The sequence below is a fragment of the Carcharodon carcharias genome, chromosome 4, assembly GCF_017639515.1.
Source record: "Carcharodon carcharias isolate sCarCar2 chromosome 4, sCarCar2.pri, whole genome shotgun sequence".
Classification (NCBI taxonomy): Eukaryota; Metazoa; Chordata; class Chondrichthyes; order Lamniformes; family Lamnidae; genus Carcharodon; species Carcharodon carcharias.
Window position 1 is genome coordinate 24,102,517 of NC_054470.1, and position 15,742 is coordinate 24,118,258.

The following is a 15,742-nucleotide window of genomic DNA, read 5'->3' on the forward strand; positions in this document are numbered from 1 at the left end:
TGAATTCAGCGTTTCAGCCTCAACCACCAATTCAAGCAGTGAATTCCAGATGTCCACCACCCTCCGGGTGAAAAAGCTTTTCCTCATGTCCCCTCTCATCCTTCTACCACCTTACATTTATGCCCCCTGGTAATTGACCGCTCAGCTAGGGGAAACAGGTCTTTCCTGTCGACCCTATCTAGGCCCCTCATAATTTTGAACACCTGAATTAGGTCACCCCTTAGCTTCCTCTGTTCTAAGGAAAACAACCTTACCCTATCCAATCTTTCTTCATAGCTGCAATTTTCAAGCCCTGGCTACATTCTTGTAAATCTCCTCTGCACTCTCTCCAGAGCAATTATGTCCTCCCTGTAATGTGGTGACAGAACTGTACGCAAAATTCCAGCTGTGGCCTAACCAGCGTTTTATACAGTTCCAGTATTACTTCCCTGCTTTTGGATTCAACACCTCATGGATACCTTTCTCTAGTCCAAATGAATTCATATTTTAGAAGGAGCCAATTTAACCAAGCTTTCTTGAGTCAAAGAAAAAGTGGGTTTATTAGTTACTAAAATGTGAGAAAAAGAATAATAAAAACACAGCATGCCTACACACAGTTTAGAAGTGAGTCCAGAAATAAAATTTTCAAAAGGTATAACCAGTCTTTGGCTTGTCCGCGAGGAGTAGATGGTCAAATGTTGCAGCCAGTAAATTGGATGATTCCAGTAGAGCTGACTTCAATATTCCATTCATTGTAAACTCGAGGTTATCCAAAACTCTACTATTTGTATCTTAATTCACACATTCTTGTGTCACCCCTGTATGCACTGATGGACAATGGGTCCTGGTCAAGCGCATCTTGATTTTAAAATGCTGCTCGTTTTCAAATCCCTCCATGGACTATTTCTGTAATCTCCTTCAGCCCCACAACCCTGCAAGAATTCTAACTTCTTGAGGATCCCCGATTTTAATTGTTCAACTATTGGTGGCAGTGCCTTCAGTTGCCTGGGTCAGAAACTCTGGAACGTTCCCCCAGCATCTCTCTGTCTCTTAACCTCGCTTTCCTCCTTTAACACACTCCTTGAAACCTGCCTCTTGGACTAAGCTTTGTTTGGTCATGTAACCTAACATCTCATTATGTGGCACAGTGCCATACTTCGCTTTGTAATACTTCTGTGAAGCACCTTGGAACGTTTTATTATGCTAAAGATGCTAAATAAGTAAATTGTTGCTGCCATTATGAATGACCTACAAGATGCAATGCAGCAATTTACCAAGGTTACTTCAACAAAGCCTTTCTTTTAACATCAAGGAGGAGAAAAAAACAACAAAATGGGCACACCATCTCCACTATGTTCTTTTCCTAGTCACATCTCATCCTGAGTTCAGCATATATCACCATTTCTTCATTGTCATTGGGTCAATGCCCTGGAAATCACTACTTAACACAATGCGAGAGCATCACCATCACAAGGATTAATTAGGTTCAAGAAAAAAACTAACTTAATACAACTGGAGATGGAGCAACAATGTCAGTACCCCCAGCATCCTGAAAAGAAATGTAAACAAATCTTTTGTTGGGATATCAAGGAGAGGCCCTAACAAGCAGCTGAAACATGGTATAGTGATCTTGAGACAGAAACCAGTAGAAATGAAAACCATTCAAACTTTCAATCTGAAAACCCTATTGTGCCAAGGATATCACAGAAATGGCATGTACCTTTGGGCCAATGTAAGAGGAATTAATCATTTTAAGTGGTATGCAATTTATCTGTTTTACAAATAGGTTATATACCATTCAAATTTTTAAAAATTGAATAAACTTACATATACATATAAAATTCACACCTATTTACTATTGCCACAAATTAGGAATACATTTATCACAAAATAGCAAAATTATTACAGTGTAGAAGGAGGCCATTTGACCCACAATGTCTGCACCAGCTCTTCAAGTGAACAATTCACCAAGAGTCATTCCTCCACCTCTCTCCATAACCCTGCACATACTTCCTTTTCAGATAACAATCTAATTCCTTATAGAACGCTTCAATTGAACCTGCCTCCACCATACTCTCATGTGGTGCATTCCAGGCCTTAACCACTCGCTGTGGGAGAATGTTTATCCTCGTGTCACCTCTGCTTCTTTTGCCAATTACTTTGCCAATGAGCCCTCTGATTCTCAATCTTTATATCTTAATCAATCTTAAGCAAAGTTTCTCCCTATCTACTCTGTCCAGACCCCTCATGATTTGAAAAACCTCTATCAAACCTTCTTTCAGCCTTCCCTTCTCCAAGGAAACTTCTCCAACTTCTCCAATCTATCTTTATAATTGAAGTTATTCATCCCTGGATCCATTCTCATGAATCTTTTCTGCAGCCTCTCTAATGCCTTCACATCCTTTCTAAAGTGCAGTGCAGTGCCCAGAACTGGACGCAATATTCCAGCTGAAGCTGAACTAGTGTCTTAAGCAAGTTTAACATTACCTCCTTGCTCTTGCATTCAATGCCCCTACAATTCATAAAGCCTAGGATACTGTATGCTTTTTTACCAGTGCTCTCAATATGTCCTGCCACCTTCAATGACTTCTGCACATATACACCCAGGTCCCTCAGCTCCTGTATCCTCTTTAGAGTTGTACCTTTCACTTAATATTGTCTCTCCTTGTTCTTCTTACCAAAGTGAATTGCTTCACATTTCTCCTCACTGAACTCCATCTGTCCACCCATTCCACCAACTTGTCTGATTCCTTTTGAAGTTCTACACTGTCCTCAGTTCACAATGCTTCCAAGTTTTGTATCAAATATCAAATTTTGAAATTGTGCCCTGTACACCAAGGTCTAGGTTATTAATATATATCAGGAAGGGCAAGGGTCCCAAAACCGAGCCCTGCGAAGCTCCATTACTAATCTCCTTCCAGTCTAAAAAAAAATCCCTTAATCACTACTCTGTTTCCTGTTAGCCAATTTCATATCTATGTTGCTACATGTCCCTTTTATTCCATGAGCTATAACTTTGCTCAAGTCTGTCGTGTGGCACTCAAATACTTTTTGGAAGTCCGTGTACACAACAGCAGCATTGCCCTTATCAGCCCTCTCTGTTACCTCTTCAAAAACTCCAGAAAGTTAGTTAAATACGATTTTCCCTTAGCAAATCCATGCTGGCTTTCCTTAATTAACCCGCATTTGTTCATGTGACTATTAACTTTGTCCTAAATTATTGTTTCTAGAAGTTTCCCCACCACCAAAGTTAAACTGACTGACCTGTAGCTTCCCAATAATTGATTAGATCTAGAGATGACACCTAAGGTGTAATGGTAATGCCTGTTTCTAGGTAACATTGTGCTACCTACTATCTGTAAGGTGGATTTCTGATTTGTCTGTAGTGACAAACTAATGTCCTATAAAGATTTGTTTGTTTGAACTGATACTATCACACTGCATCAGAGACCATATCCAGTATAGAAAGCACAAGGGTACACTATTGCATGATTTCATCACAGGGAACAAGAACAGAAATATACTTACTAGTGGTGCAAATCATACAGCTAACCCAAGCATTATCTATAATACCATATACAGCTCACTTATCACCCTGCCAGACTCCACATTCAAAGGATCATCCTCTGTCATTTCTGCCAACTCTAGCATGATGCCACCACCAAACACATCTTCCCTTCACCCCCCCCGGCAGCATTCCGCAGGGATCATTCCCTCCGAGACACCCTGGTCCACTCTTCCATCAACCCCTACACCTCAACCCCAACCCATGGCACCTTCCCATGCAACCGCAGAAGGTGCAACACCAGCTCCTTTACTTCCCCCCTCCTCACCGTCCAAGGGCCCAAACACTCCTTTCAAGTGAAACAGCATTTCACTTGCACTTCCCTCAATTTTGTCTACTGCATTCGCTGCTCGCAATGCGGTCTTCTCTACATTGGAGAGACCAAACGTACACTGGGTGACCGCTTTGCGGAACACCTTCGGTCTGTCCGCAAGCATGGCCCAGACCTCCCTGTCGCTTGCCATTTCAACACACCATCCTGCTCTCATCCCCACATGTCCATCCTTGGCCTGCTGCAATGTTCCAGTGAAGCTCAACACAAACTGGAGGAACACCACCTCATCTTACGACTAGACGCTTTACAGCCTGCCGGACTTAATATTGAGTTCAACAATTTCAGGTCGTGAACTTTCTCCTCCATCCCCACCCCCTTTCCGATCCCCCTTTTTCTAATTATTTATATTTTTAAAATATATTTTTCTTTTCCCACCTATTTCCATTATTTTTAAATGTATTCTCATTCATTGTTTCATCTCCACCTTTTAGCCAATTTCGATCCCTTCCCCCCAACCCACCCCCACTCGGGCCATCTGTCACTTGCTCGTCCTGCTTTCTACCTTTAACGTCATCATTAGTACATTTCTTAGCTAATATCACCAATGTCAACACTCATTTGTCCTTTTGTCTATGACATCTTTGGCAATCTCTTCTTTGCCTACACCTATCACTGGCCCTCTATCCAGCTCTACCTGTCCCACCCCCCTCAACCAGCTTATATTTCACCTCATTTCTATTTTTCCTCAGTTCTGATGAAGAGTGATATGGACTCGAAACGTTAACTGCGTTCGTCTCTGCAGATGCTGTCGGACCTGCTGAGTTTTTCCAGCTATTTTTATTTTTGTTTTAGAAAAACATACTGTTTCCACTGACTAGCTGTGAGCAAGGCTGCAGGAGATTCACTAGTGTTTGGGTTGATTGTGGTGGAACAGTCCTACTTTAAAATAAGCTGATGGGAAGATAAAGTGCTGGATAAATAATAAGTGAACAACAAATTGCTGACAGATTTAGAAGCAGAATTATGCAAAGCAAAACAGAAGGTCACCTTACTGTACTTATGGAACATTTCCTAATTTCATTTCCTAAGAAATGACACCAAAGTTGAGTCAAATAAACAATAACATATCACTTGTTAGGAAATCACAGCGATCTAAATTATGTTTTTCAGCATAAAAACACATGGTTTGAAAAACTGACTTACCCCCATGAGAGACGACTCGTCTATAAGGTTCAATAGCCTTCATGTCAATCCTGTGTTCTTGTTCCCCAATGACAACAGTTCTCCACAACCGATTATCCGTGCGCTCCTCTTCAGCAGTATATTCTGGTATAGGCTCTACTACCTCTTTTCCAGTATTAGTGGCATTGGGTGTTTCATCTAAAACAAATAAACTTTTAATAACTATTTCAGCATTAAAAGGAGTAATCGAGAACATTTAGTTAAAAATTTATGTAAACCTATTTCAAGACATAAGCAACATTATAGTGAAAAGCCACACATTGCGGATCTTGGGAATCCGAAACAAAAACAGAAAATACTGAAAATACGCAGCGGCTCAGGCAGGATCTGTGGAATGGGAAAACATATTTAATTTTTTAAAACAAAAGCAGAATTACCTGGAATATTTAATTTTTAAGCAGGTACAGAGGCAGTGAAAGGCTGGAGCGGGAAAGGAAAGAACAAAATGGAAGGTCTGCGATAAGGTGGAAACTACAGATTAAATGACAAAAGATTATCATACACCTGTACCAATGCTTCATTGTAATGTATTATGATCTCGGTAGACACCAATGATTATTTTTTAAAACCCAAAAACCCAGGTATTTACTAAAAGAATGAGGACACAAGGTTCACAGTTTAAATCAAAAAAATTACAACACAAAAAAATCAAAGAACTTAAATACTAACAACTATACTCTGTCTTAAATAATTAGTTACGTTAAAGATATTAAAAATACAATGAACACAATTACTTATCCCCTAACTGGACTTCTTAAATTTCCTTCTGCGTCCATTTGACTTACACCCCCAAAAAGTCAAATCAGGCACTTATCCAATATTGGCAGGTTAACAACTTGGCCTGAGTGTTTTTTCAAAGATTCATATAAGAGCTGAGATCTCTTGTGCCTTCGCTTACTTCCAGCAAGGTTGTCCCTTCAAATCTTCTCCAAATGTCCCAAGGTTCTAGACTCCCCGTTCAACACTAGTGTCACTAGATTCTTATGTATAGCCACCACAGTTCAGAACTCTCCTGGTTCTAGAATTCTTTGACTATGCAGTCTTGCATCTAAACTCTCTCTGTCTTCTCAGCTTGGCTATCCCTGTAAGCTCAACTCACTGTTAGGAGTCCTTCTATGAACAAGAGTTTTAAACTCTTAGCCACCACACAGAATCTCAAATTAAATTTGCTTGAAAGGGATGTTTCTTATTCTCAGTTTATTCAAAAACTAATCAACAAGCTCCTTGAACACAGAACCACACCCAGAGCCCACTCACCCCTATAATTAATTTCTGGGTGACTTTTTTAATCCCCCAGGCAGCTTGGTCACAAGAAGCAAGCAGCTTTTTACAAGAATTCTCCTTTCAGTGAATCCTAGCTCTTGAAGGGATCACCACTCTACCATAAACATAGGTTTTATCCCCCCCAAAAGCACATGGACAATCATCAGTGTTAAATTCATTCAAATCACACTACTTTTAAGGATTTTGTTCATTTTATGAACCGCATTTAATTTCTTATAGATGATCATAAATTATGGCTGGGATTTTCAGGCTCTGCTGTGGGGTATGCAGCTGGCCAGCCAAAAGTCCACTGAGTTTCGGTGGGACCGAATGATCCCGGTGGCAGGCCCTATGACTTGTATAAACAGTCATCATTTTGGTCGTTCTATAGAGATGTAGCTTCCAGTCATATTTAGCGGTTTGTGTGTATTGGTCTTGCCATCTGTCACACACTGTTTAATGTAACTCTGCAACAAATAGTTCTTTTCTTCTGGTCACTGATTCTTCATTTCACTTGTGAACGTTAGAACTATTGATAGAAACAGCTGTCACTGTGAATATGTCAAAGCAAAACGTAGTTTAGCATTTTATATTAGGCGTTCTCTTCCCAATTTTCTCCTTTCTTCTCAAAGTGTTAACTATTGAAATGGACAAAAGGGTCAACAGACACAAATATTCCTCTTTTACTTCACCAGAAAACTATAACTTTTGCACATTAATTACCGTGTTGCTCATCAAAGGAAATAATTATAAGCATGTGCCTGATTCACCAGAGTGGTGATAATCTGACTGATAAAAATACACTGAGTGGGCTGGAAAATGACATCTATTTTGGACTAAGCAGCAGCGCCACGCAAATTGAATCCTGCTATTATATTTAACCAAAATATGTCAAATATAGGAGAGGTGGTTAACCTTCATCTATCCAAAATATACTTCAAACTATGCTTTATTTACTGTTTCGGTCTTCCAGGTATGATCCAACTTACACTTGCACAAAACAGACCAAAAATGTTGTCTCCTTGAATGGCATTATTTTTTTTTTTTGCACGGTCACCACAACAGCACTCACACTCCAGTTAGACTAAAACAGCCCACATTTTGAATGGCAGAAGACAAATTTCATTAGTGTTGAAAATACTGGATAGCTCTGTTGTTTTAGCACTTTGTTGCAGAAATAAACAAAGGGGTTGCTAGTGGTGATTACTAATATACTGAAAGAGAATGGGTTTGATGCAGAATTATACATTGGGAGTCAAGAGCTGTGCTTTCTCAGGCACAATATAGGCCGGGCGCCTTGAAGGCAAATAGCAATAGGGAATATGTCAAGTGCTTGGAAGTGGTAACAAGAGACATATAAAACATTAGCAAAGGTAAAAGACCACAACTTTATTTCCTTCTGTACTTTAGTTTTGGCAAGTCTGCTGTTTGACACACGTGGAAAGAGTCTCCACACCAAACATTTTGAGAAATACATACATGTAGTGTTTTAGTTTGCTGCAGGAATACACTTCACTCACTTAAGCCCAGAGAGCTCAAAGTCCAAGTCGATAAGGGTCAAAGGTTAAAGATACTGAAGTGTGGAAGGTGGAACCTTATGCAGTCTATTAGCGCTATTTCGTTTCCCACTGCTTACCAGCAGTTTCAAGCACCCATATTGCCTGACCAGTGCCAGGGTTAAGGACACCTTCTTGTAGCTGGAGACAAACTTGCGGTGAGAAGCGGACATAGTGTCATGGTCTACATAGAAACCAACAACATAGGTAGAACTAGGAATGGTGTTCTGCTAAAACAATTTGACAAATTAAGGTCAAAATTAAAATGTAGAGACGCTAAAAAGTAAAAATCTCTGGATTGTTACCCGAGTCACACATTAATTGGCGTAACTTCAAACAGATTAGATAATTTAATTGATGGCTCAAAGAGTGTTGTGGGAAGAAGGGGTTTTAATTCATTGTGCATTGGACCAGTACTTGAGAAAGAGCCAGCTGTACCCCTGGGAAGGGCTCCACTTCAACTGGCCTTGGATCAGTGCCTGGCAAATCATATAACTGGGGGTCTGGATAGGGCTTTGAAGTGGAAATGAGGGGTCAGATGAAGGGAGATTTAGAAATCATCAAGAGAAAATTTAAGGCAGTAGGACAGTGCAGCAATTTGGGTAAAGATAGATTCGTACAGGAAGGGACAGAAAATTTAAAAGTAATAGTGCAACACTAAATAAAGTCCATACAAAGGATGGTCATAAGCAATAAAATTAAATGCTCTTTATGTGAATGCTCGAAGCATTTGTAATAAGGTAGATGAACTAGTGACACAAAAAGAGATAAATGGTTTAGGTCTAATTGGCATCACAGCGACATGGTTACAAGATGACCAAGTTTGGGAAATAAATATTCCAGGGTACACACCATTTCACATAGACAGACTGTAAAGAAAAGGAGGAGTAGCCCCGATAGTAAAGGATGGCAGAAGAATATTAGTGAGAAATGATCCTAACTCACATCCGGAAGCAGAATCAGTATGAATGGAGATTAACAATAATAATGGTCAGGAAATGCTGGTGGGGGTAGTTTATAGGCTCCTTAACAACATTTATGCCATTGTACAGAGCAGTAAGCAAAAAAGGATTGGAGCTTCTATAAAGACAATGGGTGAATTTACTGTGCCCACTGGCATCGGGTGTGTTCGGTAGCATGAGTAGACAATATGGTGAGAAGGCCAAAAAGCGGTTTCACGATGTTGCGAAACCAGTTTATAATTGTCCGCTCAGCTGGTCAATGGCAGGCTGCATTTCCCGTCACCGGATGTCAGGAACCTCATTGCAATACATCTGAACTCAGTGTTGAGTTCAAACAGACCCCATTTTCACTGTAGCAAGGGTCTTAACCTGCAGGGTGGGAGTCATGATTTTTTTATTTAAGAGTGGACATAAATGCCCTTAAAGGGTAGATAACGTCTGAAAAGCAGTTGTGATACGAAGTTATATAAATCCCCAGCCCATAAAAAAAGACTGCCTTTTGCAGTGAGAATTGAAAAAGAAAACTGTTCTAGCAGTTATAATGGCTGTTTGTTGAAATTTCCCCAAGGACTATCATTATGAATGCCTGGCTGCTTTCCACAAGCTATAATTATCTCATCAGGATGGTCCCAAGTCCACAGTTAATTGACAGCTCAAACAGATTATCAAGGATTAGTTGTCTTTGGTATGGGTTATAAGTAGAGATTTCTTTGTTATTATAAGGGATTAAGAACTTGAGGAATTTAAAAGATCCTAATAAGTTTTCATGAATGGGAATGTTTTAAAGCATGGTGTAGGCTGTAATAGATATTTAGATCTTTATTGTATTTCATCTCAACATAGCTCCTGAGGTCTGCCCACGGTAGACATTATGTGAGTTGGCATGGAGGGTGTAAGGGCCAAGGGTGGTGGAAGGTTGGCATTAGGTTGGCATGAGGGTGGGTGGGGGCATGGGTTGGCATGGGGCATGGAGGTCACATGAGGATGATAGGATGTCAGGAGTGAGGGCTGGAGAGCCAAAAATTTAACGAGACCACTGGTCTCAACGAAGACCCAGAGAGGGTCTTTTAAGCAGCCCAGCTTCAGCACTCAGCAACCTCTGTGGCACCCTATGATCCACATCAGGGGGTGGCAGGCCCAACTATCCCACACTCTCTGCCCTGAAATGAAGAACGTACCATTTTGGGAAGTTTCTCCCAAGGCAGCTGCGGTGAGCCAGGAAATCACACAAGAATTCTAAAAGAGCTCAATGCAGAGATAGCGGAAGCACTGTTTTATCATTTTCCAAAATTCTCTAGCTTCTAGTATGATCCCAGTAGATTGGAAGTTAGCAAATGTAATACTGTTAGCCATGACGGAGTGTTATGATTCCCATAGAGGTAGAAGATCAACCATAATGGTACTGAATGGTGAAGCAGGCTCAAAAGGCCAAATGATCAACTCCTGCTCCTATTTCTTATCTTCTTGGTTGCACGGTTACCTAAAGCTGAGTAGAAAGAATCACACCTCCCACTGACAAATATACCACTTTTCAAGGCCCATTAATTCCTCCTCTAACGTACTGCAGGCCCACCTGATTTAGGCGTCATGGCCCAAAACTTCTGTTCTCTGGGATGTTGGTGTCCCAAAGATGTGCTGGGTAACTCCACCCCCATCCCCAGAAGACCCCACCTAAGTTCAAACTTCCATTGGGCAATTATGCTGCACTGGGAACAATTTGCGACTCCCTTTTAAATCAGTCAATCAATCAGTCTTCAGATGGTTCTGATTGTCTTACAAGAATATTTACCCAGGTAAAGTTAGAAGAATTAAAACCACTTCTAACTCTTGGGTAATGATAGTATTGACCATCCCATACCTCCCTCGATACTTTCCTGAGCACCCAATGACCACTCCCCCACACTCCACTGCCCCTACCCACTATCCCCCACCCCCAACTGCTTTCCTGATCTCTCAACTATCCCCCACTCGTCGGCTGACCTCCCAACTACCCCCCACCCCCACAATAACCCTCAGCCCCTGGCTATCCTCACTACCACCTCCTCAACCCTTCTGACCAACTGACCACCTCCCCCCCACCCCCCCGTCTAGCTGAACATCCAACAAACTGAGACCCCAACTAGCCGACCCCCCCAACAACCCAACACCCTGACTAGCCGACCAGCCACCCCCATGCCCCTGACCATCCCACCCCCAAGGCCACCTGTCACCCACCAATTACCATTCCCCTGACCATCTGCCATCCCCCCCCACCCCACTGACCACTCACCCAACCACCCACCGTCCCCCAATGACCACCCGGCCACCTCCCCACCCCCCCCCACACTGACCATCCTACCCACCTCCATCCGTCCTACTGGCAATTCCCGCTACCCCGCCCCCATCCTACCCACTTACTTTCGCCCTGGCCTCTCAAAGTGGCTGGACCATTAAATATACCTGCTTTACGGCAGCTAGTGCTGTCAGGCTCTCCTACATTCGACTGAGGGGATTCCTGAACAGCTATAGTGCATCCTTCTCACTCGACCAGAGTTGGAGGGTTGGGTAAGAAAGGTGCGGCTGCATTTAATGTATGTAAATAGGAGCGGAGTGGCAATCAAACTGTGACTGCCACTCCATGGAAGTTATGGCCCCAGGTTATTAAGGCTGACACAGAAAGGCTCGTTTTCCACCACCAGGTGGAGCCAGCTCGACTCTAAAGAGATCCTGCTTAATTATTGTCCAGGGAGGACAACTGGGAACGAATGGGGAAACCCTGTATATGCATATAAAGGAGAAAGTAATGGGGGTAGTGAAGAAGAGACAGAAAGCAAAAGTGTGAGGCAGGAGAAAAAAAGAAGAAAATGAAAGAATGCTAGCAAGAAAGAGGGATAAAAAGAACAAAAGAGAATTATAATCTGAATTGATCAGGGCCATTGCTCTTTTCAGGCTTTATTTTGATCTATTAGTTGCAATTTTGTGCCCTCTCCTGAGGCAACTTTGGAGGCGGGGGCCATTTAATCAGTCAGGAGGGTGCCGGGTGGATGCCCACTGCCTTTCCGCCTCTGCTCTGATTAATTCTGAGGTGGGAGGGCTTTTGGATGGCCTTCCAATGATGCTCATTGAGGCCCTTAAGTGGGCAATTAATGCCCACTTAAGGGCTTCATCTCCCTGCCACTGATATTGAACCAGCGACAAGCAGGGTAGTTGCCAAGCAGGAAACTTGAAAAGCAAACCCTGCTAGCCCAGAGGGAAAAACCAGTGCAAAATTTTCAAATCCCAGTTAAAAACATAAATCTGTAAAATTGGCAGCATTAATACTGAAATTCCGTTTTAAGGTATACAAGGTCAGTTTGGGCAAGTTTTACTGGCATCCTTCATTTCAAAGTTTTGCTGGTTTTCCCTCCAAGTTTTCTTGTGGGGTCCCAGGAAGGAGGGGTAGCTGACAGCCACCCACTTGTCCCTTCTTCCGACTCACCTGCTCCCTTCCTGTAACCCTCATCCTGCTCTCACCTGTGGCCCGAGTCTCTTGCTGATCCGAGGTTTCTGGTGGGTGTATTGCAGGCAGCTACCACCACGCCGTGTCGCTGATGGCAATGAGGAGCTGCTGGCCTCTGATTGGATGAGACCCCCCCCCCCCAACCCCGAGTTACTTGGATTACTTTCTCCATTTGAGAAAGATCAGAGCAAGTCACGAAGAAGCTTTCCCAGTTTTACTCAGCTATGGGAGGGAAATATATGGCTGTGAATACCCACTTGGCCTCATTTCTAGCTTCTTGCTAGAAACTCATGGAGCACTTTGAAATGCTACTGTCTCCATTTTTCCCAGGATATTGAGTAGGGGTCTGGCATACACAAAGTGCAAAAGATTTGATGGAGTAGAAAATTAATTGTGAAATACTGGGGGCATATTTTTGGAGTTGGGAAGACTCTGCAGACCTTTAGGAATGGTGAGTGGGACCCGGGTGCAGAAGTCACACCCCCACTTCCAACAGATCTAATTCTTGCCTTCATTGCCCTTCCTCTTCTTCCACAAAGCTAAAATACAGGGGAATTCCCAATGGGAAATGATGGGGAGAGAAATGGCAGTCAGCAGCAAATGACACAAAGGCCAATATCAGAATATTTTCCAACAGTATAAAACAAAATAAGTTCCACAACAGGTTAGAAATAAGCCAATGCCATTGAATTATAAATCACAATTATGTTGGGAAGGGGTTAAGCACAAACTTGCCCTGAAACATGAATTCGCTGAGAGGGAAATAAAGGAGAAAAATGAGTCATACAAAAATTGCTGATTATAATGAAATACTTTTTTCAAATAATATATGCTAAAGTCACGGAAGCTTTTAAAATACACTCAAAGGCGTTTTATACATTTATTGTGACAAAAAATGCAGATGAGAATATAAAGAACGGCAGAGAATAACAAAGGTTAATTAGGAGGAAGAAATTAGAGTATGAGAGGAATCTAGCTAGAAATGTAAAAATGGATAGCAAGATTTTCTATAGGTACTTAAGAAGGAAAAGAGTAAGTAAAGGTGAGTGTTGGTCCTCTAGAGAGTAACAGTGGGGAGTTAATAGTAGATAATAAGGAAATGGCAGAAGAAATGAACAAATATTTTGCTTCTATTTTCACCGTAGAGGATTTATTTAAAATTCATTTATGGGGTGTGGGCTTTGCTGACTAGGCCTATCACTTGCCCCCCCCCCGCCCAACCCTTCTCCTTCCACCTGCCCCCTTTGCATAAGTCAATATATCACAAGTATAAGACAAGGAGACAGTACACAGTCACTACAGGATAATTTCTTCTGATTAATAGTTCCACATAGGCTTGTATGTGGAAAGATAATGTAAGCTTTCTCTGTGTCCAACTACTTTAACTTTTTGAAACCTCAAAACAAAATAATAAGTGCTCCCCTCAGTCATTATAGTTAAGAATCTAGCTAAATGTAGGCAAATTGATCAATAGGCCAAAAATTCCTGTTGGTGTACTATTCAATGCTTAACCATGAATTATAATAAAGTATTGGGAGTAACAAAAGCTGCTCTTTTACTGTTTTCACACTATGGGCTACATCTCATACCAGATTGTCAGCAAATGAAAAGAGGGAAGTATTAATACTCTTAATCAGTCATGAACTGCGATTAGAAGAACAGACTGCCAGCTTAGTTCAAGAAATGGCTAACTCACATACTGGTTACCTTTGTTGCATTATTCCAGGAGATCTGGAATAGGGATTCCTGACCATTGGCAAACCAGCCCTTGACACCCAGGCAACTTAATCTCCCATGTTTTATTCATCTAATGTAAAATTATGTTTATTCAGATTCATAAACGTCTTAAAATACTTTGGATCCATAGGATCATTGGACTCACACTGGGCAACAAAAAGAAAATTTTGCAGCTTCAGCAACATTTCCAATAAGCATTGATTTGAGAGAGGCCTACAGAGAGAACAGGATTCACACAGGAGTGAAAATCAGCTGCAGACACAAACCAAGATCTGTATAACACATAGCAAAAGGGGGACCTAAGCAAACAGCGACCAAAGAGGTGAAAAAAATGTGGAATTGTGTGATAGAGGCCTGTTCCATGTACAGCCTCTCCTCCCTCATTCAGGACTATCATCTCTGGTCCCTTCAGGATAAGAACAAAATTGTTTCAAAATATTTTGAATAACGCATTACTACAAAAACAGAAAACAGACCCACAAGTTTGCATATTGAATATTTTCGTCATTGAACACTTCTCACACATGGACACAATTATTAATGCAGATCCCTCATTCCAGCTTTCCTGTTATTTTCTGCATGAGAGGCACAGATCCATTTTATGCTGTAAGCTCTCACTGACTAAAAGCGTCCTTTGTGCTCTCAGTAAACACACAAATTTCTATGATTTCAGAAGATAAATTTCCAAAACAGTTTACAAGCCAAATTTGGGGCCCCTCTATAATGTCTGGAAAACATTTCTGAACATTCAAAAAAGCAACCAAAAATGCTTTAAAACTGTAGCATAACTGAAGATGAGAAAATACACATAAAATGAGGTTTCCCCAAAGGACAAATACAGATATTAAGCTTACATTAAAAAAACTGCCAAAAGGTAATTATTGGCAGCAACAACTAACAATTAGAATGAGATCTTTATTTGCCTGTGAAGCACTGAGTGCTTTGCAAGGGAGTGATGCAAAACATTTGTGGGAGGAGACTGCAGGCAAAAGTGATTGGAGTTCTAGAGGACAGAGGCTTAAATTACTGAACTATCACCCTCTGATAATGCAGCAGTGGAAATGGAGGGACAAGCATTAATTTGAAGTTTCTGGAATGAAGTGCACCAGCGGCAGAGAGGATGACTGGGACGTTGGACAATGAATAGTGCTCAAATAGGTTGGGAAAAATAATGGAGGATTTTGAAATCAAGGTAATGGATCCTGAAGCCAATTCATCGACACATTGGGAACTACTTGAGAGGAGCAGGCTGATGGACATGTGGGGCTTTACTGAAGAGAACATGGCAGCACAGTTCAGGATAAGATGATGATTACGAATATTTAAGATGCTGAGACCAGCAAGCAATGCATCTGTAAATAAATCCCTCAGCTGAAAAGACTGGCGGGGTGAAAGTGGGACGGAAATCCCCAAGGTGATCTTGGTGTACAATCCAAGGTATTTTAACTCCTGCACTTCATTTAAATAAAGTAGGAATGTTTCCCTTCATAAACCTAATGGAGGGCTGGAGGGTAGGAGCAGCAAATCATGTTGGAGCCTTAAGTTGCTGAGGGCACAACAGAATGGCCATGGCCTAAAGTTAGCACTGGATATGGGCTTTGGCAGCCAATGCCATTGCACAGAGGGAGAGGCAAGGCTAGGTCTGTGAGACCCAAAGACTCATTGTGGGCCTGTTGTGGGCAGCAC

The 15,742-nt window shown here is 41.7% G+C and overlaps 1 protein-coding gene across 11 annotated transcripts in view; it reads right to left on the minus strand.

The window, feature by feature from the left end:
- LOC121277224 (protein prune homolog 2-like) overlaps nucleotides 1–15,742 on the minus strand; it is a 496,270-nt gene that overhangs the window by 65,748 nt on the left and 414,780 nt on the right. For all 11 annotated transcript variants that reach the window (XM_041186396.1, XM_041186394.1, XM_041186398.1 and 8 more), the window contains one exon: nucleotides 5,022–5,198. In XM_041186396.1, coding sequence (XP_041042330.1) covers nucleotides 5,022–5,198 — 177 coding nt within the window. The remainder of the gene's footprint in view (nucleotides 1–5,021; nucleotides 5,199–15,742) is intronic.